Source organism: Sorghum bicolor, chromosome 6 (genome assembly GCF_000003195.3).
Source record: "Sorghum bicolor cultivar BTx623 chromosome 6, Sorghum_bicolor_NCBIv3, whole genome shotgun sequence".
Classification (NCBI taxonomy): Eukaryota; Viridiplantae; Streptophyta; class Magnoliopsida; order Poales; family Poaceae; genus Sorghum; species Sorghum bicolor.
The window spans coordinates 42164707-42192553 of NC_012875.2; the positions used below are offsets into that span (position 1 = coordinate 42164707).

Here is a 27847-nt window from a genome sequence, read left to right on the forward strand (position 1 = left end):
CTGTTTGTATGTCTGAGTGATGAAGATAGCTGGGATCCAAGCCGATAAATCAACATCTGTTTGGTGGGAGTTGGGCTACCCTGATCCATTCCAGATGGCTGGTGATAATCTCCCTCGGCTTTATTACATCGGCGTAGCAAAGTGCAATCGGCAGTTGGCCGAAAGCCAGTTGACGAGCTAGTGCCGATGGGTTGTAGAATTCATAAGTCACATTTGAAGCTTTCCCACTGCCGAAGAAATTCACCGGTATAGCTCTCGGGGTGATAATTGCCATCATCACCTCATGGTCCTTGTTGAGAGCATCATTGAAGGGATGGAAGACCAAGGGAAATCTGGTGTTTGGATCTTCAGAAGGCATTCATGATCGCTGTTCTCTGGTCAGACCCTCATACAGAGTTTGAAAGAATCGGCTAAACTGGTCTGCGTTACCACCTGTGCCGGGCAAAACTATAACGGCTTCGCCAAAGTTCAGAGGGGAACGAGTTGCCGATTCTTCTTCGTCCAGTTTATAGTCCTCTGCTATATCCCTGGGGAAGCGTTGTGCAAAGAGATCAAACTCAAGGCGCTTGTGCATGTGGAGACTAAGCCACATATTGATGAACCACTAGGGACCCCCTAAGTTGTCGATGGGTTGACCAAGCAGTAATTTCTGGGCTACCTGATGGAGGAGGTGATAAGCAGAGCCGAGCAGGTATCGGCCAAGGGGAAATCGACCACCATTAGCTAATCTTTCTGCTGCCGATAGATAGACAGAAGTTGGTCCTGCCGATCGACCACAGAATACAAACTTATCTAGCCACATATTCAGGAAAGTGGTTTGCTCCTTTATATTGACAGGTCTAGTTCTTCGGTACTTCTGAATATACCCTGACCAACCGCCGATAGAGCGAGTTTCCACCTTAACGCTCGGTTTGGTGTCAAACAGGTGGGTACTATCGGCGGAAGATATATCTAAACCGGTAAGCATGAGTACATCGGCAAGTGTAGGGGAAGCGGGGCCATGACCAAACATAAAAGCATTGAGGGTGTCTGACCAGAAGTATGAGGCAGCTATCAGGAGTGATTCATTTCTATCCATATCAGCAAGAGACAATCTGATGCATTGATCTAGTTTCCGTTCACCCCATTGAACTTCATTCGAGTTATTAACTCTCAGGAACCAATCCTTCCATCCTTTGGTAGGACTGGGCCAAGAACGGAAGGCATCTCTCCACAGATCTAGAGAAAAATTCTCGGCTCTAAAGGGGATTCTGTTTGTCTCTGCGTTTATCAGATCGGTAGGATCTGGGTTCCCTAATGGACCAAGACATTGGAGATGCGGCTGATCGGTAGGGATGACGATCCTATTGGACAAATCCTAGAGGTTTTGGGGATAAAAAGAAGAACAAGAGAAAAGGGAGAGTATTCAGTAGGATGAACTGTGGATGAACAGGAGTGCAATAAAAGTACAGGGGAGAGGTGATGAACTGACCTCAGGCACGATGAAGTTGATGGCCATTTTCTTGAAAAAGAGAAGATCGGATCCTTGGGGGTTGGTGAAGAAGGCCTTCGATGAAGTTCTTGGAGTCTTCGGGTGGTGCCGCCGCCAAGAAAATGGATTTTGGGCTGTAGAATGATAAGATGGAGAAATGGTACCCGAGAAGGAAGTATTTATAGGACAAAACGGACAAGGGCAAATCTGACTTATCTCTTTGCTGCATCCGTGAAATCCGAGGATGCTCAGATGGATATGGTAACTGTTCGCACGGTAATCAAGGGATTGCGCAGGTGATTTGACGGCAAGCGGTCTGTTGGGTATTTTAAACGCAAACAGAAAAATCCGCAAGCGCACGGATACCGATGTAGCTTTCACCCGGGAGTATTCCAGAGTATCGATTTTCCACAGGGAACGTGAGTGTACTAATTAAGATCCAAGATCGCCCAAGGATAACTATATAATTATTTTTGGTGGGAAAGAGAGGAAGTTTCCTGAGAGTTCTCTAGTTGATCTAAGAATCAAGAATTACTTCCAGATTATCTATTTCGGGACATCAGAACACTAACCACAGAAAGAGATGAGAAGGGGGCTAGGAAGCTCCGACTACGGTCCTACAAACACCGATCCGAACGTGGTGGAATACGTCGACCGTTAGGGCTGTCACTACCCTAGGGCTACCACAACAATCCGCAGGATTGGGTGCAATTCTAGGTAATTGCAAGACTAAACACCACGTCTAATCTATTAATTACTACTCTAATGTTTCAAAGATTAGAGCACTTGATGCAAGCGAGAATCCAATAAATAACTTGAATGTAAATAAAAGTAATTAGAGAACTCAGGAATTATGAATTGAAGAACCTGGAGAACGATGAAGAACGAACCAGATGCTGCAAAAGTATAATGTTGAGGAAGATCCGACAGATCCGGCTCCTCCTCCGCTCTCCTCTTCTCTCTCCCTATTTTCTAGATTACAACTAGAACTAACTAGAACTAGAACTAGAGGAACTAGAACTAGAACTAGATGAACTAGAACTAGATCTAGATGAACTAGAGGTAGAACTAGAAGAACTAGAGGGATCCTCTCTACTTGGATGAAGAATTGAAACCCTAGCTTTGATTCTGTAGAAGAGGTATGATCTCCAGGGGCCAGGGGGGTCTGGTTTTATAGTCCCTTCAAGTGAATCTGGGCCGTCGGATCAAACCGACATTGATCGTCTGGTTTTCCTTGAAAGATTAGGTCGGTGGAGTGTTGTCCCCGAATTGGACTCTGTTTGGTCCAGGGGGGAGGGCGGGCGCCCAGTGCCCTGCTCCGTTACGTCGCTCGTTCGTTCCCGTGGCTTCTGGAGTCTTCTAGATGGTAGAAAATTGCGCGGCACGTTAATATCTCTATGTAAACCCGACATGTGGGCCTTTCTTCCTTATTTCCTGATAACCCCCTGCAGAAATAGACAAACACCAAAACTCGTGGAATTCTGTCAGATAAAACCCTAAATCTAGGTGTTGGTTCCATTTAGATCCTTTTCCATGATTAGTTGATGGTTAAATGTGAGCATTAAGGACTGTCAACATGGTCATGATTTTGGAGATATGTTACTGTGCAAGATCTCCTGGTCGGTCCATCGGTAGCTCACTCTAACGGTAATATTGCCGATGGGTGAGTAAAGTGGAGATGTCCAGTTTGGGAGGTTGAGGAATTCGAGGAATCTGTGGAAGAATCGGGTCAGGGTTGTTCAGCTTCAATGGTCGGTTACCAAATTGAGAGAATTAATTGCGGAAAGGCATCATTACTGCAGAGAACTTCGGAGCAATAATGATTTCATACTCTGAAATTGGGGGCATGTGTTGACACCGGTTTTAGACACGTGCCTAGGGATCGGTAAAGTATAGATCGGCAGATGGGCAACAGTAATTAGTCTGCAGGGGAGTTGCCGATGAGGACGGTTGCCGATGAAGAGACAGCTGAATGTGACTAAGTCCAGAGGTGGTGATGCGTTCGTGCCGATGGTCAGTGTTGGTCTTTGCCGATGACTATGATGAAAAGTCTGCCGATAATTCGGAAGGGGAACGTGAAGGTTGCCGATTGACCTATGGTGGTGTCCTGGTTTGTCATGGGAGGATAGTTTTATGTTTTCCATAGATGTTTAAATTCGCTATGTATATGGATTCTATTTAAATTGGAATTCAAGTCCTAGTCGTGTCTGATTGTAGCTCTTTGAGCAGGGTATAAATGTAGACCCTAGGGCCTTGTAATAAAATATCTGTCAATCAATCAAACATAAGTTTTTACTCATATTCCAGCATCTACTTTTTCGACGACTTCGTCATATTTTCCTTTTTCATTACGAGTTCTTAAGAATTCATCGACTTAAGCTCGGCGTATTCTCAAGTTCCGCGTGAACACCTCTTGGCCGTGACATCCGGGCACATCGCTGTTGTCGGGACCAAAGTGTTCGAGTTATCACCTTTGCCGATAGTAAGGTCAAATCGGCTGGCACGCCTTAACGTTTGAATCGGGTATTAGCCCTTTGTGTTTGCAGATCTACTTTTGCACCAACAGTAAATTTTCATATAAATTATCCATCTCAGTAATTATTAAAATAACCTAAAAGAACCCCTAAATTTGCATCTAATTATCAACATATACCCTAAATTAATCAAAAGTACGTACCACTATAATTTTTTATATCAATTACTCACATCCATTGTTACTAAAAGAGTAAAGTTTATGGTCGGTCCTCCAACTTGTGAGGGGTGTCATCCTGATTTCCAGACTCAAAAATTATGCCCTTTTGATCCTCAAACTTTGTTTGGGTCTCGTATTAGGTACAGATTTGTGCTCGTGTACTAAGATAAGACTTGATTGATTGAAGTAGAAGATTAGCGAGGGTTATATACAAAATTGCCTAGACACAAAAATTTCACTAATATTTATAAAATTTATGAGGGGTTGTTTTAAAAAACATCTTCTTCCACTCATCTAGTCGTGATGCTAGCCTCGCCTGGCCATGCGGATGCATCATCGCCATCACCTGGCCGTCCAAGCATGCATCGCCACCGTGGCTACTATCAGGCAAGTGAGACACTGTTGCGGTTGCACAGGTGCGTAGGTGAGCTGCCATTGCCGCCACACAGACACAAAGCGAGCAGCTGCCGCGGCGCATAGGCACACGGGTGAGCCACAACTACAATTTCGAGCGCATGCGAGCGAGCAGTTGTTGTGGCCATCAACAACAACCGCCGCCGCCTAGCGTTTGTCCTCGAGCCTAGTATGCACCACCGCCCATGATCTCACCGCACCATCAGCTACTCATCGAGGTCGACGGGGCGGACCAAGGTGGCAACAATCATATGCATGGAGAGAGCAGCAACCGAAGTAGAGACGCGACGACGAGCTAACTATGGACATGAGAGAGATGACAAATTAAAGATGAGAGATAGAGGTGACATGTGTATCCAATCCAGTTTGGAATGAATATGGGACTTAAACAGAGTTGATATACTAAAATAACATATTTTTTAGTTCGGAGAACAAGATGATACAGCTCCACAAGTTGGAGGACCGACCATGAACTTTACACTTACTAAAATAACAAAAATAACACCTTAATAGCCTCTAAATTTTCTACCGCCTTCATAACTAAAAAATATCCTAAAGTGCTAAGATATGCTTATAAACTACCCACTTCAACAATTGTTAACATAAAACATGTCTTGTTGAGTACATATTGTGTTACAATCTCAACCAACGAAGGAGACAGCAAAGAGAAGGAATTTTGTTATGGGTCTCACACTTATGCATGAAATTTTGACATTTGCATCTTTCTGCAGGAGCATAGGTAGGGACAAGTAAATTCTATCACGGCCAATAAAAATAGTTGTTATATCTAATTTTGAAACATTCTTTGATGCATATGTTTGTTCACTCATATCATATATATATTCTTAAAACCTTTCAAAATCATGATATTTTCTTGGTATTTTTCATAGGAATCTACAAATCTCAATAATCTACTTTGCTAGAGGAGAAAGAACAAAGAGTATTGAATGCTGCAACATTCTTTGATGCATATGTTTGTTCACTAATATCATATATATTCTTAAAACCTTCAAAATCATGATATTTTCTAGGTATTTTTCATACGAATCTACAAATATCAACAATATACTTTGCTAGAGACAGAACAAAGAGTATTGAATGGTGCAAGAAGGGAAATGAGACAATAGCAAAATATTGTGGGTGGTGAGTGGGTGATGGTTGGGAGGGAGGAAGGGGCAAGAAAAAATGGTTAGTTTTGAAAAGATCTCTTTGGGAGACACCCCAACGGCAATGAGACCTAATGGTTGGGACTGAAGTGGCGTTGAGATGAAAGAAAAAATAGTTGTTATGGCAAACATGGTGAAGTTAGTTTCTAGTGCCCATATAGATTTTTTTTGTAAGCAATAAAATACATTGTGGGTCCTCAAACCTTTCTCACATTCTTTTTTGGGTCCATAAACTTTCAAAGTGATAATTAGGGTCCTTCAAAATTTCAAGTGGTTCATTCAAAGTATGAATTCTAGTCTATGATTAGATCAAGAGTGAAGTTAGAATGCACTTAATATGAATTCTAGGGTACTTGATGCTTGCTTTGAAGGGAAGAGGATTAGATGCATGCCTCACACTTTTTCATTTAGAGACTTCGTGTTTTAAAAGATAATAATTTGATTTTGTTCATTAGACTTGAGAACAAATGTTTAAAGGTAATTCATATTTTTGTTAGGATGTTCTTGCTAATTTTGATTATCTATGTATCTTTCTTCCGTGTTGCTTATTATAAATACAAAAGCAGTTGCTACCAAAATCTTTATTTATCATGTGTGGTTGTTGTTTGTGAAGTTTAGTAGCATCAAGAGTGTCTGTGGATTTCGGGGTGTTACACTTTCTCAGAATATACAAAACAACATGATCTATAGATTTTATGTTATAACTTTCAGATTTTGAAGAAATTAAGATACCCAAAACAAGGCAAGAAGCTTACTAAACTTTTCTGACAATACAAAAATAGTAGCTAACTAAGACATGGATAACTGGAGATATACTTATCCAAAATTTATAAAGCTTACCAATCCAAAAAGCTTATGGAATTTATTACAACTTTCAGATAGATCATTCCTCGAGATTCTGGACTTGATATTGCATAACTGAATGCATCTAAAATTGTCCATAAATTTGACAGCACCACTACATCATCAAGCAATGATCATATCTCACAAACTATAGGGCTACAAAGGTGATCTCTATGCCAAAATAAAGGTATTAAAGTCTACTACCTCCTGTCAACTTTGATCTACTCAACACACGATGTCATCATCAAGAACATGGGGATTGAGGGAAAACAGAAAGAGCAACCGATTCTAGAGGAAGAATAGATATGGCAATGAACGACGGTCAGTGGCGGATCTAGAAACAGACCAAGAGGGGCTAAATAACATAGCTAAAAAAATTTTTTGCTCGCTCAATCTAGTACACTAATAGATATAGCTAAGATTGATAATTCAATATTGATTCAAAGTGCTCAAAAACAAAAATTTATAAAATAAACATAGAAAAATACCAAATACATGGAGTCTTTTGCTAAAAAAATCTGTTAAATAACATTTTGAGTCCAAGAGGGGGGCTGCAACCACCCCAGCCCCCCCCTTGAGTCCGCCAATGACGACGGTCAAACCCTAACTCCCTCCCTCTTCTCCATTCTCTATTCTCCAGTCTTCTCTCATATGAGCATGAGGTGGCGGCTGCTCATGAAGGGATATATGTATTATATGTTTTGAGAAAGGGTGTAGGAAGAACACAACAAAAACAACAATGGTCGAGTTGGTTACTGTAACATTAGCGCGAGTAACAAGGGTTGTTGTTCACAATATGATTTGTAAGACTACCACACTTTTACTCTAATATAATATATTTGTATCAATTGTAATACTGTAATGTCTTCTGTAATGATTCTGCTCGGAGGTAAGAGTGGATGACTCAGGGTTTGTCGACGACGCCCGATAGGCTGCCGGAATTATCTGGTTCCCATGGACAATAGTCAGAGATCTTAAGAATGAAAGGCACACGTGTGCCATCATAATTCAGGCGGTTCTACCACACTAGTCTGTTCAAATAGTTATGCAATCAACTATTTTTGTATTACAACACATGTGTACAAAAAGATGTGAATATCACAGAAAGTGCACATATGTTGCTACTCCCATCCAGCAATGCATCATCAAAGCTCACGTATCTGAGAGGGGGAAAACAAACATATGGGGTTTATGAAAAAAAATATCAGCGAGCAAACCACCTTAACAAGGATATTTACATTAAAATTGAGTTAAGCACAATTTAAAATCCATGATAGTGACATAAACAAGAAGTATTAATAAGAGAGACAACATATTCAAATATGAATTAATAAAAGGTAGTTCAGACCATATTGCTTAGAGTATGGTATTGAAATTATGTGGAGGCAAACCAAACAACATTACCAAAGCATGGAGATCACATCACTACATTTACTTGCCTTCACCGAAGAGCAAGGACATGCTAACAATGGTCCAAAGGTGCACCACCTTTTCCAAAGTCATCACCTCAGAATATATAACCATACAATCAAGAAACAACAACACATAAAAGCACTTTTACAGCCTATGCCACTGTTTCCCCCAAAACAACAACCAAACATTCAATCGATAGCAGCAACTCTACTTCACACTTTTCATGTGAATAAACCACTACTCCAAAAAAATCTAAACCTTTGACAATAGTTTTAGAACACTAAGATTTACATCTCTTGTATTATAATATTTCAACTTTGAAGAAACTAAGATACCCAAAACAAACTTGCAACATAATTTAACTTTCTATCCACAAAACACTACTAGTCTAGAAAAACAAAAATAAATGGAGTGATTATATACATCTGCTCACATGATATATGTCATTGGAAGGATTACGAAATTATCAAGAACTTTTGTTCATATTACTCTGCAAGATTTTGATAGCAGGCTATTTAAAAGTGAATACATCTAAAACTATCAAGAAATTTGAATGAACAATTGCATCACAAAAGAGGACCACAACCATCAAACCACTAAAATGTACTCCCTCCGTACCTATAAAGAAAGTCGTTTTGAACAAGGTTTGGGTTAAACATTGGGAATATAAATCATGAATAACTTTTAATTTGCTGAGTTTGGAAATATAAAAACCATATGAATAGATTTGTCTTAAAAATACTATCATAAATATATATATACCACTTTTGATAAATAATTTTATAAAACTAAGGAGTCAAAGTTAGGCTTTGGAGACTATATCGTTGTCCTAAATGACATTCTTTATGGTTATGGAGGGAGTACATCTAAATATAAATTTTCTATTATTTTTAGAAATATTTGGGTTAGGAAGGAATGAATGGATGGATGGGGTTTCCTAGCACACAGATGGTTAGATACATCTCACCTAACCAGGGCTCCGTGGGGAGCGGGTAATGAGGGTGTGTTTGGTTAAACTGTAGTTTTTAGAAAAGTTGTTGTGATTTGTGAAAAATTTGAAAGCCATTTAGTGGAACAGATGTGGCTTTTAGAAAACACTAATGAGAGAACCCCCACTGTCATTCATAGTTCACCCAACTCAACCCTCTTCCTCTCTCACTTTGAAAGGTCAAAATGGCTAGAGGGGGGTGAATAGCCTATTTAAAAATTCTACAAACTTCACTAAGCAAGTGAGTTAGTAAAACAAAAGGCGAAGCAATTCTAGCACTAGCTCAACTAAGCTATGCAAGCCACCTATACAAACTAGTACAAGGCTAAACACTAAAGCACAACAACAAGAAAGTAAAGGAGTGAAGAGTGATTGTTATACCAACGTTGTAGAGTAGAGATATATCCAACCAATCACTCACAATCACAAGAGAATCCATGATGGAGTGTCGAAGATGGAGCTTTTTCCTTGAATGGCAATGCTAGCATGCGCCTTCTTCTTGGTGCTCTCCTCATCACTTGAGGAGTCATCACAATCCCAAGTTGCAACATGGGCATCACCCTTCTTCTTGTTTGAGCCTTCCTTCTTTTCTTGCTTCTTCTTTTGCTTCTTTCTTTCCTTGTTGATAGCATCTTCATCATCACTATCATAAGGACACTTGGCGATGAGATGATCCTTGCTATGGCATCTAAAGCACCTCATAGAATGGTCATTTTTCTTGGAGGAGCTCTTCTTCCTTCTTGCCCGATAGCCCTTCTTCTTCATAAACTTGCCAAATCTTTTGACAAGAAGAGCCATCTCCTCATCATTATCACTATCACAAGAGCTTGCTTCTTCTTCACTTGATGATTCTTGCTTAGCTTTGCCCTTGGATGTAGAGGCCTTGAATGCCACACTTTTCTTCTTCTCACCATCCTTCTTCTTCTTCTTGATCAACTCATCCTTTTCATCATCTTCTCTATAGGCATCATCCGTCATCACCTCTTGAAAGACTTGTTGGGGAGTTGATTCACTAAGAGTTGTCTTGACTAGCACGGTGATCAAAGTGTCAAATCTCTTGGGCAAGCTTCTTAAGAACTTCATAGATAATTGACTATCCTTCACTTCTTCCCCAAGTGCCTTGAGCTCATTCACAATAACTTGCAACCGGTGAAACATCTCCGGCACACTTTCATCTTCTTGCATCTTGAAGCTTGAGAACTTCTCTTGGAGGATGTAAGCTTTGGCGGTCTTAGTACCTTTGGTGCCTTCAAATGTTTCTTCTAATTTTGCCCATGCATCATTAGCAACCACAATGTTCTTGATTTGCTCAAAGGTCTTGTCATCAAGAGCTTTATGAAGAGCACTAATTGCAATGCCATTGCATTGAAGCTTCTTTTCTTCGACCGGTGTTGGTGCATTCTCATTTGCAACCTCAAACTTTGTTTCGGTCACCTTCCAAACCTCTCTATTGATTGACTTAAGATGTGCGGTCATCTTGACCTTCCAATATGCATAATTTGTGCCATCAAAGAAAGGTGCCTTCTTAGTGTTGTTGATATGCAAACTTAGAGCCATTTCTTCACCGTAGGTTTTTAAGCCTCAAATAAACGGTGCCTCGGCTCTGATACCACTTGAAAGGTCCAAGTGGCTAGAGGGGGTGAATAGCCTATTTAAAAATTCTACAAACTTCACTAAGCAAGTGAGTTAGTAAAATAAAAGGCGAAGCAATTCTAGCACTAGCTCAACTAAGCTATGCAAGCCACCTATACAAACTAGTACAAGGCTAAACACTAAAGCACAACAACAAGAAAGTAAAGGAGTGAAGAGTGATTGTTATACCAATGTTGTAGAGTAGAGATATATCCAACCAATCACTCACAATCACAAGAGAATCCTCGGCAAGAGATGACACAAGATTTTTACCGAGGTTCACTTGCTTCCCGGCAAGCTAGTCCTCGTTGTGGCGATACACCCACTTGATGGATCACGAGCTAATTGACAATCCAAAGACAAACCCTCAGTGGGTGACGCACATCCACTCACAAGATGGGGATCCTCCAAGCCACGAGCAATCCACTAGAGTAACCAATTTGCGATCTCCCGCGGAGAAGGCTCAAGAACCCCTCACAAATCACTTGGTGAGGCTCGAAACAATCTCCAATCACGAGCTCAACACCACCGCTGCTCCAAGCCGTTTAGGGTGTCGGGAAACACCCAAGAGTAACAAGAAATCCACAGCAAACTCAAGAATCAAGTGCCACTAAATGCAACTCTCAAAGCAATGAACTTGAATCTCACTCAATCTCACTAAGATGAGCAATCAAGCAAGGAGATGAGTGAAGGGAGTGTTCTCTAGCTCAATGTATGTCTCAAGTAATCAAATGTGCAAGAGATAACCTCCCAAAGCCGGCCACCATCTATTTATAAGCCCCCTCAAAGAACTAGCCGTTGGCTGTTTTCACTGAGCTAAAAACGGGGGCACCGGACGCTACCAAGTGATCACAGGACGCTCGACCCCCAGCGTCCGGTGCTCAGGGGTTGGCCACGTGTCCTTCTTGAATCTCGCGTGTCAGTCTCTAACGGCTACCTGCACAGCACCGGACGCTCTGCAGGTCCACACCAAACGCGTCCGGTGCACACCGGACTCGTGCGCAGAGAGCTTTGCAAACTTGTAGGGTCACCGGACGCTAAGCTAGTCCACACCAGACGCATCCGGTGCTCACCGGACTCATGCGCAGAGAGAGTTGCAAAATCTCCTCACACCGGACGCACTTAGAGAGCGTCCGGTGCTCAGCCCTAGCAGGGTCAAGCACACCGGACTCTGAAGCTAGCGTCCGGTGCCTCCGCACACAGCGTCCGGTGAGTGTTTCTCAGTGAAAAACACTCCCGCGACTTCTCCAAATTTCCCATCGGCGCAATAGAAAATATACACTTATTTTTCTCAAAAGCGCCGAATCCCGCCTCGCAAGCTCGGTCGGAGGGAGAGAGGAACCCACATCCCTCTCAACCCTAGGAAAACCACCTCCTTTGTAAATGTGCTAACACAAACGAGTGTCCACCACCAAGGTGCAAGTGTGTTAGCTTTTCACAAACATTTTCACCCAAAGGAGTTAAGTTAGCACTTTACTAGATCATAATGCATATGCTCAAGATGTAGACCTAGTAGCACTTGATTCGAGAGATGACCGTGATTTCCCCTCTAGATAGTCGGCTATCTATCCTAAACCCGGTCAATCACTTCTCTACTCAACTTAGACCGACAAAAGTAAAACCCTATGTTTATACCTTTGCCTTGATAACTTTGCTCCTCGTCTATCACCATGATCTTCACTTCATGCTTCATCCCTTTGTGATCATGTGGTCACCTTTCCATGCCACAATGCACCTTCATCACATGTGTTGCTATGCTGAACTCAAATCACTTAAACACAAGGCATTAGCAACTTGGTGTCATTAATTACCAAAACCAAACTTGGGCTTTCACACTTACAATCAGCGCTGCTCGTCAGCCCCTTCTTCCTGTGGACTCAAGAGACGAGGCTATGCTGGAGCAATCAGGGGAGGCCCTGGTCGCAGTCAAGGGAGTGGGCTCACCGACGACTACATTTTTGGGGCTTGCTGATGGATGCAATTAGGGTGCTAGCCGTCAGATCTGAGGAGACTAGTGGCCCTCACCGATAATGGATCCAAGGCAGGCTGGGGCCATTGTCGGAGAGGGAGGGGCCACGAGGGAGGGGTGCAGCAGCTTGGGGGATGGCAACGAGCAGCCGGTCTCTTAGCCACGGGGAACAGTGGTGCCTGGGATGGAGGGCGCCTCGCACTTGCTGGAGGATGCCGCCCAGAGAGCACTAGATGAACCTTGTGTTTGCATGTAGGGGACCTCGCTGGAGGAAGCTCGTGCAACCTTAGCCGGCATCGCCTAGGATGAGCGAACGGTGAGACTTCTGTGTCGATAGGGACAAGAGAAAGAAAAATGAACCGGTATTTTCCACTTAATAGTGGTAGGCTAATAATATTTTCAAATTAAACTTTTTGCTCTCGAAGCCTCTAAAAGTAGGTCTTTAGGGGATTTCAATTTTTCACTACGTGGAAGCTGCTTGGTATAGCTAAGCAAATTGAGCCTAGACCGGCCTAAGCCCGATGGATTTTGGCCTTTCTGGACACGGCACAGGCACAAATCCTGCTGCCCAGAAAAAATTTTCATGGCTCGAGGCCATCCCGAAATATTATTTTTAGTTATTTTACACTATAAAATACACGGGCGACCTGTGCAAGCCCATGTCCAGCCCAAAAAAATAGGCTCAACTTGCCTAGTGGGATAGTAATGGGTGGGACTTTTTGCCCAAAATAATCGGACTTTTTTCGATCTGTCCTACGAAATGCTCAGGTCTAACAAAGCTGCTAGGCCATTCTGGGGCCTTTGTTGACTTTACTTCTAGGAAGCAAAGGATGCTCCCAAAACCCAAACCAAATGGACCCTGAGAATGAGCCAAACCTGATAGGGAGAGTTTTGTCCCTATTTAGCTTCTTGTGATGATAAAGTTGATTCCATTCCAGTTTAAATTATTCTCCACTAGTCCATCAACCCGTGCTCTTGCATGGGTTAGAATTTTAAAAAATATAACACTAATAATATAATATATTTATTTAATAAAAAATATTTATATTAAATTGTATTCTTTTTCTTTGTTTATTTTCCACAGAATAGACACAATAGATACTTTTTAGTCTATATCTAATGATCATAAACTTATTAATTACTTTTTTTGCAAGAGACTGACTTATATTTTTCATACATATTCATATTTTTAATTTTTCATGGCACCTTGTGGACTTTAATATGTAATTAGTTTGAAACCTTGCCATTAACTACGTTACTCTTATTGCATCACATATATTAAGTCATGAATCTAAATTTTGATGTTTTTTAACTTTTATTAACTGCTACGGATCTTTTCCTCAAGTTTAAACTTTTGTGCTTGTTGTATGTTTTACTGACTCTCATTTTAGACTATTTTAAAATAAGGATTTTAGGCTATATAGTACATTACGAAATACTACAATAGCATATACAATCATTTGAAACTTGCACCATGTCACCTAAGATAAGTGATAGAGCTTGAAATGAGATCAGATGGGGTAGCAGTGCTAAGCTAAGAGAATTTTAAACCTTATTAAGCCTTATAATGATCGAATTAGTGTAGAGTAATGTTAATGGGGCGAAAAATATAGTCATCAGTAGTCTCCCACAAATCTTAAGATGATTGAATTTTCCTTTCAAAGAATTATATGTGCAATTATTGTTATACTATCAATATAGACATGTCAAAGATTTAGTTTAAATATATAAATATGGATAAAGTAACATCCTATGAATTATGGCATGGTTACTAATATGGTTTCTAACAAAATTGTTAGCGGAGTTGTTAGGAAAATATTTTATTGCTCAAACATAACATATATCTATTTTTGCTCATGCATGCTGACACAATGTGTATGCTTACATTAATCAATCTTAATATATTACTAATAATAGAAGTGGGTAATGTGCAAACATCTACATGCTCCATTATTATTTAAACAATTTTTAATAGAAGATATTGATTATCTTTTAGATGTAGATTTGAGAGGATATTTATTTTTCTTACTAATGAGATAAAAATTGTGTTACATAAATTATCATTTGTTGTAATAGGAATACATGGGTAATTAGATGCAAATTCAGGTCTACTTTAGATCATGTTTCTTAACAGTATTTGTGGGTACTTCAAATATAGGGTCATGAGTTAGTTATGTTGTTTTATGTAATAGCAAATGTGGGTAAATATTTTGAAAACAGAATAGATCTAATAGCTACTGTTATCAATGGTGATTAGGTTATACTGAATTGATAATCAAATGTTTTCTGATTTTTATGAGAAATTTCTAGGATCTATCTTTTACTTTCCTATTGTGCCTTGTCGAGATTAACGTGGAGGTGCCATTAAAGTCCTTTAGCTAGAATTTATAGTATTTATCTTTTTTAGCATGACGTGCATTTAGTTGTAACCTAATCATAAGATATGAACTCTTATTGAATCCCTTTTTGTGACTTCATAAATTATAGTTTAGCTTTGGACTTTTAACCAGGTTGTACAATTTTTTCCACATATTAAATAGAAACTCTAGTTTTTTAATTCAATTTTTATTGATAATTACATAATCATTTAGTTAAAATGTATAAAGTTATTTGAAAACAACTGTGAAATTCACTATTAGGGAGTATTAATATTATTTAAAGGGAATTGACATTGTTATGTTATTGCTATGTGATTTTAATTAAGCTACTTAAATAAATATTTATGCTAATGTATATATGTTTAGTTAGTTTACATGGTCAAATGTAGCATTATAGTTATTTAACTTCACAATTGTAGAAGTTTGTAATTTAGAAATAATATATATATATGTCTTGTATATACATGGATAAACATAGCATTCTGATTATTTAATTTCATAGTTGTAGAAGTTCATAATTTATGAATATATCTCTCTCATACTTTATGGATATTGATTTTTTTTTGTAATAGCTTATAATAGTCTTTACATATAGATTTGAGAGAGGTGGGTAATTTAGATGCAATGTGAGGTGGTTATTATGAGTTATGCTTCATAATAACAAAATGGGTAATTTAGATACAATTTTAGGGGGGTTATTTTGAATTGTTTTTTAGAATAACAAGTGTTGGTAATTTATATACAAATTTACGGAGTTATTTTGAAAAATCTTCCGTAATGGTAGATGTGTATAATTTATATGCAAATTAGGGGGTTACTTTAAGTATTTTTCATAATTGCACATGTGGGTAAATTTTTTTTCATAAATTATAATAGATCTCGAGATGGTGATTAGAGTATACCAAATTAAAGGTTAGATATTTGTGATTATTGTGAGAATTTCTAGGGATTATCTTTTTTCCTTGCACGTGGTTAGAGTTAACACGGTGCCTCCTTTAATGCCTCTAATTAATAACAGTAAGATTGGAAATCGAGTTTGGAAAGTGTTGCCATCTCGAGGTGGAAACACAATCTACATGGACGAGGAAACAACAACAGGTCAACTGCAGAGTCAGCAGCTGCTGGAGACGACGAGCGGAAGCTCAATTGCATACAAGTATCCAACGGCCAATTTTTGATGGTTGATTGCCTTCAGCTCCCACCGACGCAACCCAACTTGCGGTGCGCGCTGTCCGACGCTCCGACGGTGATGACCTCGTGGCGTGGGGGCAGGAAAAAAAAACCTAAAGACGACATGGGTCTCTTGCATGCGATCATGATCATGCAGCGACAGACGCTGGGACACTGCGACAGGCACGCATCGCACGGAAACGAACGTCTGATCTGATCGGTGGTACAGAGACACCATCATGAACGGATGCAGACGCCGCGCGCGCGGCAGTTTCTCTTGGCGCTGCTGGCTGGAGAGGAGAGCTGGGGGAGACGGAGACGTGAGTATCTCCGCGGGCCACGGACGGGTTGGTTTCTTGCTTCTTGGTGGCCCATCGCCGTCGTCTCCGTCCCGGCCTGGGGTATTTATTATTTGGCGTCCCCGGCCGTCTTGCTCAAAGGACGGCGATCACATACTCTACATGATGGTCCCTTGGAGGTCAAGCATGCAGCACCTTCAATTTCCCCAGATCTGAGATCTCTTTTTGTGCCAATACTTTATTGCTACTGTTTTTGATAACTTTAATGATCCAAAATCAATTCGACACTGAGGCCTTGTTTAGTTTGCAAAATTTTTGAGTTTTTGCTACTGTAGCATTTTCGTTTTTATTTGACAAACATTGTCCAATCATAGAGTAACTAGGCTCAAAAGATTCATCTTACAAATTACAGGTAAACTGTGCAATTAGTTTTTATTTTTATCTATATTTAATGCTCCATGCATGCGACCAAAAATTTAATGTGACGGAGAATATTGAAAATTTTTGCGAACTAAACAAGGCCTGATGCTGGCCCGCCGTGCCATCACACAGGGTCCTGGCCGAAAACAGACAGCAGTGTGCCCCAGCGCGGTTCGTCAGCCCTACTCGATTTCCTGCGTTGTACAGGGCGTTATGGTTGCCCCTCTCCATGAGCTAATGCAGGCAATGGTCCAAAGACTCGAAAGAACACACCCCATGTTTGCCGCGAATTGATGATCTGCGCATAGCCTGTCCGATACTATCATTGTGCTAGTCCTCTTCGTTTGCAGTTTGTACGTACAGATTGGTGCGACCTTAATTGATCGATCGCTTCATCAACAGAATAGCTACTTTACTAGTAGTACATATCATGTGCTACATGAACACCAGCAGAAAATTATGCATGTCCAATGTTTTGGTGGGTTCTTATCGTGTTGTATGATATGCTTTCATGGGGAAAATAAGGAAACAACAAAAGGTTTTCCGTGTCATTTCCATGGCAACAAGATGGCAAATTTTAGGTGAATCAACAGCTCGGCCACTGATACTTTGACTCAACGTTGTTGTATAAGGCCCTGTTTAGTTCCTTATCCAAAATTTTTTCGTCCATCCCATCGAATCTTTGGACACATACATGGAACATTAAATGTACATAAAAAAATAAACTAATTACACAGTTTGATTGAAAAACGTGAGACGAATCTTTTAAGCCTAATTACTCTATGATTAGCCTTAAGTGCTACAGTAACTCACATGTGCTAATAATAGATTAATTATGCTTAATAGATTTGTCTTGTAGTTTCATGATAAGCTATGTAATTTGTTTTTTATTAGTTTCTAAAAACCTCTCCCGACATTCTTCCGACACATCCGATGTGACACCCAAAAAATTTTCATCTCCAATCTAAACAGGGCCTAAACGCACCGTTTCGCTGAAATTGGTTTTTGATGCCTTGTTTAGTTGACCTCAAAATTCAAAAACTTTTCAAGATTCCTCGTCACATCAAATCTTGTGGTACATACATGAAGCACTAAATATAAAAGAAAACAAAAACTATTTACACAGTTTATCTGTAATTTACGAGACGAATCTTTTGGGCCTAGTTAGTTTATGATTGGATAGTATTTGCCACAAACAAACGAAAATACTACAGTACCAAAATCTGAAATCTTTTCGGAACTAAACAAGGCCTTATGCTAAAGTACTGTGAGAGAAAAAAAAATTTTGAACAAAAGATGAAACAACATTAATGATTCGCTGAAATTATGCAGAATAGTGCTACATAATAGGACGAAATCTACATGAGGGCCTTGTTTAGTCCAAAAATTTTTGAAAAAATCGACACTGTAGCACTTTCGTTTGTATTTGACAAATATTGTCCAATCATGGACTAACTAGGCTCAAAAGATTCATCTCGTCAATTCCGATTAAACTGTGTAATTAGTTTTTATTTTCTTTTATATTTAATACTTCATGCATACGTCTAAAAATTCGATGAGACGGAGAATCTGAAAAATTTTGCAAATTTTTTTGGAACTAAACAAGGCCGAGGTTCAAAAAATGGGGGAATTATGATGAGAGTGACTGTTGGCTGATTTATTATAAGAGAAAAACATCGCTGAATGGCCGACTGATTTATTATAAAAGAAAAATACCACTAAATGGCTGACAGGTTCGGCTAATAACTTAATAAGTCCAAGCGAACAAGGCGACATGGAAAGACGAAAGATATGCCTGCCTGGCACTGCCTGCATTTCTACGGTGTTGGTGGCACTACTGAACTACTCCTAGTGCAAGTCATAGTAGTTCTGTACATGTATGTATCACACATGTGGTATTCAATCAGTGAGTGGCTTATCTGGCGTCTAATCACAAACATATCCAAAGGGCAACCGCTCGATCACATGGTTAGTTTGTTGGTTTCCGGGTCGTCTCTCACCGTATCGTACGTATACTCGTACATTTGGTATTTGCCTATTTGGAGATCTCAAAGCATCGCGATTCCTGTTGGCAAGCAACGGCTTCTGCAGCTCCACTGCAGCACGCACGACGCCGCCACCACCAGTGGCCATGCATGCATCTGGCCCTTTGCGCTCGTGTGTTTCTCGGGTTTTCCGGCCGTCAGGTCGTCGCTTTGTTGATGGAGCACAACAGCAACAGCACGGCCGCACAGCGTGCTGTTGAATCGCAGCATGTGAATCCGTAGTAGTTTACTAGTGGAACCCGCGCGCCATCGCGCGGACGGGTGAGTGAGCAAACTTAGGTTTATATGCAGGTTGTCCGTTACAAAACCAAAGATGATACATATGTTCCATATCTGAAATGACAAACCTTCATGTAAAATGCAGACCCTCTCTACACATTAAACCAGTATGTCTATGTAATTTAAGAGTAAACTAACAATGCCACAAGCAATAGTACAAAATAAATACTATCATGTGATAAGAAATAGGAATTGTTGTGTTTTAATATGCATGTCTAAATAAAAAAAATTTCAATCAATAAAACATGTATTGTTTAGGATCAGAGAGCAATAACCACAAACACTGATCCTAGGTATATGAACCAAAAAGAATCTAATCCACCCTAATTGACAGCGTGAGTCAACTAAATTTCATTGGTATAAGGCAAAAGGAAAAGCAGAAACTGCTATATTCATGCAGCTTACAGCATATGTCCTCCAACAACATAATCTTATAATACATTACCTATTCATGATATTGCACTGCTGATGCATCTTATGTTGTTCCATAGAAATAGGTTACAATCTTTCCTAATCTTTCCTTACCCAGGATGTCAAACATCTAACCTGAATCCTGCAATGAGCAACCATGAGCAACCAGCAGTTGACTACTTCTACATGCAGTGTGCAGCTAATCTCCTCCAAGGAGATTTCCAATGTCACACCATTTTGTCGAGCAGCACCCTCAGCAAGCACAATATCAATCGAAGGAACAAGAATTAGGGCCATATAATAAACTGAATCCAGATTTGAGAATACGAGAGCATCGTTATTGAAGACCTTACTCTCTAAAGTACAGGGCAGCTTCACCATGGATGGCTCACAGGAACACACCAAATCGAAGTTGCTGCCTAATAGAAATATTTATTTGAAGACATAATAAATTTTAGCAAACCAAGTTTTTTTGTCACTGTATGCCATTTTCATAACCCTAAAGTTTTAGTACTTTCAACTTTCTGTATATAAACATTGGAACAGAAAGTCAAGAAAAGGAAAAAGTTGCATTCTACATTTTTTTAGCAGGCAGTAGGATAAATATATCTTCCAAATAAGAATATTATATAGCCAACAATATTTATGTCATCGTCACTCAGAGGCACGAACACAAAGCATCTAAAAAATAACCTAAATGCTAACCTCTTACCTTTGTCATGTTGGTAGAGTGTAGCATGCAGTTTCTAATTTATTTATTGTCATCCTGATCCTATGACCTAGGAGGGGAAACCTGAAAAGATGACACCCGATTGCTAAACAGAGAATATTTTAGATACACATATATTTGAACAATGTAGAATTTATAGAAGGGAACAGTGCTCCTTTGCAATGAAAAATATGGGACCTTTTGATAACATTGGAAATGCTTGGAGATTAGACACCGGTTACATATTGGCGGAACATAAAATGGTCTAGTTCACCATGACTGAAAGATGCTTCTCTGCCTCCTGAAAGAGTAATGTGTAGGGACAGTTAAAGATCTTAGCTGCAGCTATAAAATGCAGGTGGTTGGCATGTAGTGGTTTAAACACAAAGGATGCCACAACTGGCATCACAAAGAAAATACAATATCATACAAAGGTGAAAAATACAAACCTACAAACTCAGGGAAAGAAGATTCTGCAAGCCTACTGAGGGTAATCCTCGCATAGTACTTGGAGACAACCAAGAGATATCCTAAACAGAGCAAAAATTCAGATTCAATGGACACATATAGAGCAAAATAACTATAACTATAGACCAAACATAAAGCAATACATGGTCAGTGATGCTAAGCTTCAAATCTCCCGCAGCTTTGGCACCTAAAGCTCCTCCCAACAGATTCTTCTCTGTTTCATACTCGTTCTTGAAAAATCCCCACAAGCTAGTCCATTGAACAACCTCCATTGTAACCATCTACTTTAGCAATAGCCTCTTTTTTCCATCACATGACAACAGGAAAAAAGTAAGTGATCTTTGAGACAAGGTTGCCTCGAGTTGAGAGAGCAATTTCAGAAAACATACAACTGTACCTGAAATTGTGTATCTATGTGAGGTTTCTATCCTCAAACTGGTGGTAGCCAAAATTGGGAGAGCGCATGGAACCTGATCATAGCCAAAATTATCAACACAAAATCTAGAGACTCCTCTTTAGCTTGTACTGCAGTAATTTTGGCTGAAAGTGCATATGTGACTGTCATAATGATTCATAGTTTTCCAAGATATAGTTTTTTATACAGGCATTTTCCATATAAAGGGTATTCTAGCTCATATGTTGGAGTATGTTGCTTTGTGGCCCACAGGATACTTAATAAAGCAATTTGAATGCATCAGTGCTTAGGTAAACACATGACAACAGCTAAGAATCCACAAAATTATATAATGTCATTCTGATGTGTTGGCTTGCTAAACACAGCATGTCTAATTTGGGGCCTTTTCTAGAGCACTACTGTGTACTCTTTGTTTATATATATACTGTTACTATTTTCAGTTATGCAATACTAACTACAACATAACTGTCCACAGTGGTACAAATTCTCAGACTAAGAGTATCATATATGTGAATTAGCAATTGTTTCATAAATCTTCTATTTCAATTCAGCCATTCAAAGTAAGTTGCATAGCATGAGGGGAAAAAGAGTAATCACCGCACTGCAAGATTCCAAACCTGGAGAGGCGTTGAGTAGGAATAGGAGGGGTCGGAGCAAGCTGACGGCACCAGGGGTCCCGTGCTTGTGCACGGTCCAAGCGTGGGCTGCATAGCATGTACGACCCAGCGTCAGCAAGGCGCCGAACCTCGCCGAACCTCTGGTGTGCCAGCTGCCGGGTGCTAGGGCAAGCGCCCGTTGCTAGGATTCACCCACGTGGAGGGGGAGGGAGAGGAAGGAGAAGTGGAAACAGTGGGGAAGAGAAGAGAGTTCCAGGGGAAGAGCGGCCGCCGGGACCGGGCGGGTAGAGGAGGCGACGGTGAAGGACGGGGCGGCGGCGTGGGTCAGCAAGTGGCAGGTAGGGTTTCAGCAACGTGGCCGGGGGCGACGAACCGATGCACCGGCGCAAGACCCGGCGAGGGCCGCCATCGCCCTGCCCTTGCAGTGCGAGGAGGGAGGGGTGTGGAGGAGGATGAGGCTGGCCGCCGCCGCACCGAGAACCAGCCACCACCGAGGTCGCCTCGCCCCATCGCCTCGGTCGCGTGGGAAGAGACGGAGGGAGCGAAGAGGTTAGAGAGGATGGGGAGAGAAGTTTCTTGAAGTCCTGAAGTAGAAGCAGAAGCTCTTGTATATATTTGATGGACCGGATTCAGTTGAGAAGCTGCAGAAGCTAGCAAAATCAATGGAGAGCGACGAGGATCTGCAAGAAGCGGATTCGAACCGAAGCGGCTTCAAACGATCATAGCCACACAATTCTAGATCGGACGGCCGCGGTAATTTTGGGTGACGTGGACCATGCTTTTCCTCTTGGAAGCTGTCGGATGGTTTAGGGGAGAATGAGTCCAATTAGGGCCTTGTTTAGTTCTAAAAAATTTTGCAAAATAGGAATAGTAACACTTTCGTTTGTATTTGACAAATATTGTCTAATCATGAAGTAACTAGGCTCAAAAGATTCGTCTCATCAATTCCGACCAAACTGTGCAATTTGTTTTTATTTTCGTCTATATTTAATACTCTATGCATGCGTTTAAAGATTTGATGTGACGGAGAATCTTTTAGGGCCTTGTTTAGTTGCAAAAAATTTTGAGAAATCGACACTGTAGCACTTTTGTTTGTATTTGACAAATATTGTTCAATCATGGACTAACTAGGTTTAAAAGATTCGTCTCATCAATTTCGACTAAACTGTGCAATTAGTTTTTATTTTCGTCTATATTTAATACTTCGTACATACGTGTAAAGATTCGATGTGACGAGGAATCTGAAAAATTTTGTAAAATTTTTTGGAACTAAACAAGCCCTAGGATCTAAACAAGGCCCAGGTGTGAGGCTTCAGACCTCTATCTAGGACTAGGAGGCTGACGTCTTGACATGATAACGTGGGGACACAGTTAGCGGCACAGCGTAGCTAGGCACCATCATATGCGCGCATGCACACCGATTTTGCACGGCATGTTTCACGGCGGACAAGGACTATATATAATATGAAGGCACGCACGCTACGAGCACAAGCCGCCTTTTGATAGCGAGTTGGCGACGACGACTAGTGCAATGGATTACTGATAAGTCACTGTCGTCGCACGTGCCTGTGGTTAATTGCCCCGGCGTTTCATGTGCAGCAAGCCCATAGCAGATACTAGCACACTGCGAGCTGAGAGCCTACACGTACAGTGAGCAAACAAGAAACAACTGTATACGACGATCCATCCATCCATCACCTTGTCGTGGAGTAGGGACACTGTAGAAATGTCGCTACATGCATGCACGCAAGGCCCACCCTAATAATAAATCGTCGCCTCCTGTTGTTGTGTTGTTGCAGGTTGTCAAGCTAAACTTGTCGGATCATCCATGAATAGTTGTGCCTATATATATATATATATATATATATATATATATATATATATATATATATATTCTCTCTCAAGGCAAGTTGGGCCATGACTAGTAGTTGAGATGCGTGCTTGCAATGAAGGAAATAAAATCACCCTGCACTGCCCCTAGCAGATTGGAGTGCACAATATATAAACTAAGGCCTTGTTTAGTTCACCCTAAAAACAAAAAAAATTAAAATTCTCCGTCAAATCGAATCTTGCGGCACATGCATAAAACCTTAAATATAGACGAAAATAAAAATTAATTGCACAATTTGCCTGTAAATCAAGAAATGAATCTTTTGAGCCTAGTTAGTTTATGATTGGATAATATTTGTTAAATAAAAACAAAAATGTTACAGTATTGAAATTCAAACTATTTTCAGTAAACAAGGCGTAAACTTGTTTTCTTCTCATGGAATCCAAGGGAAAAACTTGGCCGGTGTGCCTTGAGATGTGCGTTCCATCTGCAGCAAAGTACCCAATTTTTTACAATTTGACTCTTTTTTGAAAAATTTTCACAATTGGACCTCTGAAAAACTTAAATGCAGAAATGAACCCAGGGTGTCGACGCCATGCATCATGGCGTCGAGGTATCACGCCTCGACGCCATGGATCACGGCGCCGAGGTCCTGGATGCGGCCAACGTACATTCTGACGTGGCAGTGGCAAAAAAAAAGATCGGCGCCACAGATCATGGCACCGAGCTCGGCGCCACAGATCACGGCACCGAGCTCGGCGCCACAGATCCTGGCGCCGAGGTATTGAGACAAAATACCGCCCGCGGCCACCTCGTCCTCTTCGGTTCCGAGGCCGCCCGCCCGCCACGCCCCCCCGCCGCAGCGCGCCTGCCGCCGCCGCCCCCGGCCGGCCCGCCCCGCCGAGCCGCTGCGCACGCCCGCCGCGGCCGCCGCCGCTTCCCCCGGCCGCTGCCCACGCCGGCCGCGCCCGCTGCCCCCGGCCGCCGCGGCCCCTGCCCCCGGCCGCGCCCCCGCCGGTGCCCAGGCCGCGCCCCGCGGCTGCCCCCGGCTGGCCCCGCGGCCGGCCCGGCCAGCCCCGCGGCTGTCACCGGACGGCTCCGCGACTGCCCCGGCCCCGGCGCTGCTTTGGTCAGGTAAATTTTTTTTCTAGTTGTATAATTGTTTAGATAATGTAGTTAGTTTTCTAAGTTGTATAATTTTTGAAATAATTCATGTAGCAATTTTCTATATTGGTATTATTTATATGAATATTGTTATGTAATTTAGAGTTGTTTATTTAATTTAGAGTAGTTTATGTAATATTTCTAGAATTTAATTATGTAATTTAGTTAGATAAATCTAGTTTGTAATTTTAGTTATATAGTTAGTTACATACGTATTTACTTAGATAGATATTTAGGTGTTTTATTTGTATTAGTTATATACCTAGTAACATGGTTGTTTTGTATATCAATTAGATGGATAATTTAGTAACCTTATATCATGGAGGAAGTGTGGAGAAAGTTTAGTTTGGCAATGTTGATTTTGTTGGAATGCAAACGGTCCCTTTGATGTTTGATGAGCGGCCCTTGTTTTCTGAATTGATGGGTAGTGCTCGTGATGAGCTTAAATGTAATTCGAATGAAGAAGAAATCTTAGTTGAGGGGGTCATTCACCATGGCGGGTCAGGGACAATTTTTAGGCGGTTGGTCCCAATTGTATCCGAGGTTCAATGGGACAAATATGTCAAAACTGTCATGAAGAGTGAGTTTAAATGTTTGGATTTGGTTGTGCGCAACCTGTCCAAGGAGCCAGGCCCTCTAGTGGATTCTCCTCTTAATTGGCAACCACCCATTGGTGGGTTCTCGCCGGAACCGGACAATCCGGCACCCTCAGCTTCTCTGATACCCATCCAGGACGTGGGTGTGGAAGATGTGGTTGTCGTTTCTGATGCTCAATCCGGTCCCAATGAGGCTGGAAGAAGTAAAAATGTCTGGAGGGTCGTCTAGAGGGAAGGGAAAGGCGGCGATGAAGGGTAATCCCTTTGTTTGGGAGGGTCCTCTTGGTCCTAAAGACTTTGAGGAAGCAATTTATGATAGGTTCCCCCTTGAGAGCAAACATGATTTTACTAAAGAGGCACCACTGAGGGCATATGATGACCGAAAAGAAGAGTGGCCAAAATGCATGCATGGTGAGGATTGTTTGGTGCAGATGTACACAGAGGGGATAGATGGAGGGCGTCGTTTCTTCAAATGTCCACGAGCATGGGTAAGTCATATTAGTAATTCAACCTTCAATAAGATACTCTTTTGTGCTAAAGCTACATACTTATTGCAGTCATCCTTGTCAAAAGAGAACTGTGGCTTCACCAGATGGGTCGATCCTAGACCTATTCATCCCCATGCAGAGTACATCTACTACCTGCAGGACCGTATCTTTGATTTAGAAATGGAAGTTAGCAGTGGTTACATGGACGACGAAGAGGACGACAACAGCAATGCTACTGGCTCCCAAAACACAATATGCAATGATCCATACTGCACATACCCAAATCACAAGAACAAGGGCCCTCCTTCACCACCACCCCCACCACCACCACCAACAACGGGAGGATACTATGGAGAAGGGGCAACACAGATTGCTATGTGGCCACACTACTAGGTCGAACTGAACTAAGGCATATATTTGTTGTTTGGTTTAATCACCTAAGGCATGTTAGGGTTAGTCGAAAGAACTATGTACCTTTGTGTGGTATATGTTCTCACATGCCATTTCCTGTGCTTGTTAATTGCTTGAATTACCTAAGGCATGTTAGGTTTAGTCTTGGACCTCTGCACCCTTGTTTGGTGCATGTTTTGACATGCCATTCAATGTGATGTGCGCTACTAGTTATGCAATATACTAGCTCGTTAACTTCCATTTCAACTAATTATCCTCATTTCATTGCCCATGCAATACTCAAATAAAAATATTGTCTACTAATAATGAAACCAAATTAAAATTGCTAAAGTGCATTACATGACAAAAAATTGAAAAGTCCAACACAAAACAATATTGTCCATGAACCAAACAAAGAACAAGAAGGTAATGTAACTACTGAGTGCAACAAGGCCACTTTCCCTTCCTCTCGGAATCTGGATTCTCATCCATCGCTGCCTTCGCTCGGCGCACACGCTGAAGCTTCTTTTCCCTCTCCTCCCGAGCCGCAGCAACACGTCTTCTTTCCTCCTCTTCCTTGTGCTCCCTCTTTTGAGCCTCCTCTCTACGTCTCTTCTCTAATATCTCTGCACGCTCTGCATCCCACTCCTTTAGGCCTTGTAGAAGCCGCTTGTCGGACTCCTTAATATCAGTGTCGATCCACTGCTCAAAATCACACAATGGTGGAGGGGTCTGCAAGAAATATATTTGTTCAAAAAATTAAATCATGCTTCATAGGACACAAAATACTAAGTGCACAATAGACAAATTAACTTACAATAAAGTTACTGCGGCGTTGTTTTGGCGTAGGCTCCCAGGCAAAATTGGAACACATCCAATACCTCTGCCGATAGGTTTCCTCGTCTTCCGAAATTTCTACCTTGCAAGGATCACCACAAAAGCACATAGGTACTGGAACACCGCTAGGAAGCGGCTTGTGGATGTACGGACTCCCGGTCGTCCGGCCATAGCTACAGTTCAAAGAATTCAATTCTAAGAAATCATAGCAATTAACGATTCAACCGAAAACTAGAATTTACCAAATGATAAATAATAATGAATGAAATTTATCGAAACATGTCGAAAGGTTACCTTGGTTTGCTACTTTTTCCACGACGTGGCATTCTACGATTGCATAATATAAATATTAATCATCCATTCAAAAATCTAGAAATGGTATATATCTAAGTTTACAACATACGTGTAATATAGGTCAAATCAATGTGTCAAAAACTAATATGTGAAAGAGTATACCTGGCTCTTCAAGATCTATGGAAAAAATCAAACTTTTGATGGTCACAATATTGAATCCAAATTCTTGCTCGGTTTTTGGAGAGAAAGAGCCGAGAGGGGAGATGAAAATCTGAACAATGCGTCCACGGGTAGCGAAGTCCGTCGGCTGGTATGTAGTAGGGAGCTCGGCGCCGTGATCTGTGGCGCCGAGCTCCCTGCCACGTCAGATCCACGTCAGAAACTACGTTGGCCGCACCCAGGATCTCGGCGCCGTGATCCATGGCGTCGAGACGTGATACCTCGACGC

At 41.2% G+C, this 27847-nt stretch overlaps 1 protein-coding gene and 1 long non-coding RNA gene across 2 annotated transcripts; both read right to left on the minus strand.

Moving 5' to 3' along the window:
- On the minus strand, window positions 19520–22330 carry LOC8075243. The gene is made up of 6 exons (XR_002454072.1): window positions 21800–22330; window positions 21165–21237; window positions 20911–21066; window positions 20749–20829; window positions 20498–20600; window positions 19520–20383 (listed from the first exon to the last, which is right to left on the minus strand). It is a non-coding gene; the product is annotated as an uncharacterized LOC8075243 (long non-coding RNA).
- Window positions 26704–27585, minus strand: LOC110436466. Its single transcript, XM_021463567.1, has 4 exons — window positions 27562–27585; window positions 27400–27432; window positions 27086–27278; window positions 26704–27000 (listed from the first exon to the last, which is right to left on the minus strand). The coding sequence occupies exons 2-4, from the start codon at window positions 27429–27431 to the stop codon at window positions 26704–26706; spliced, it is 522 nt and encodes a 173-aa protein (XP_021319242.1). The 5' UTR covers window position 27432; window positions 27562–27585.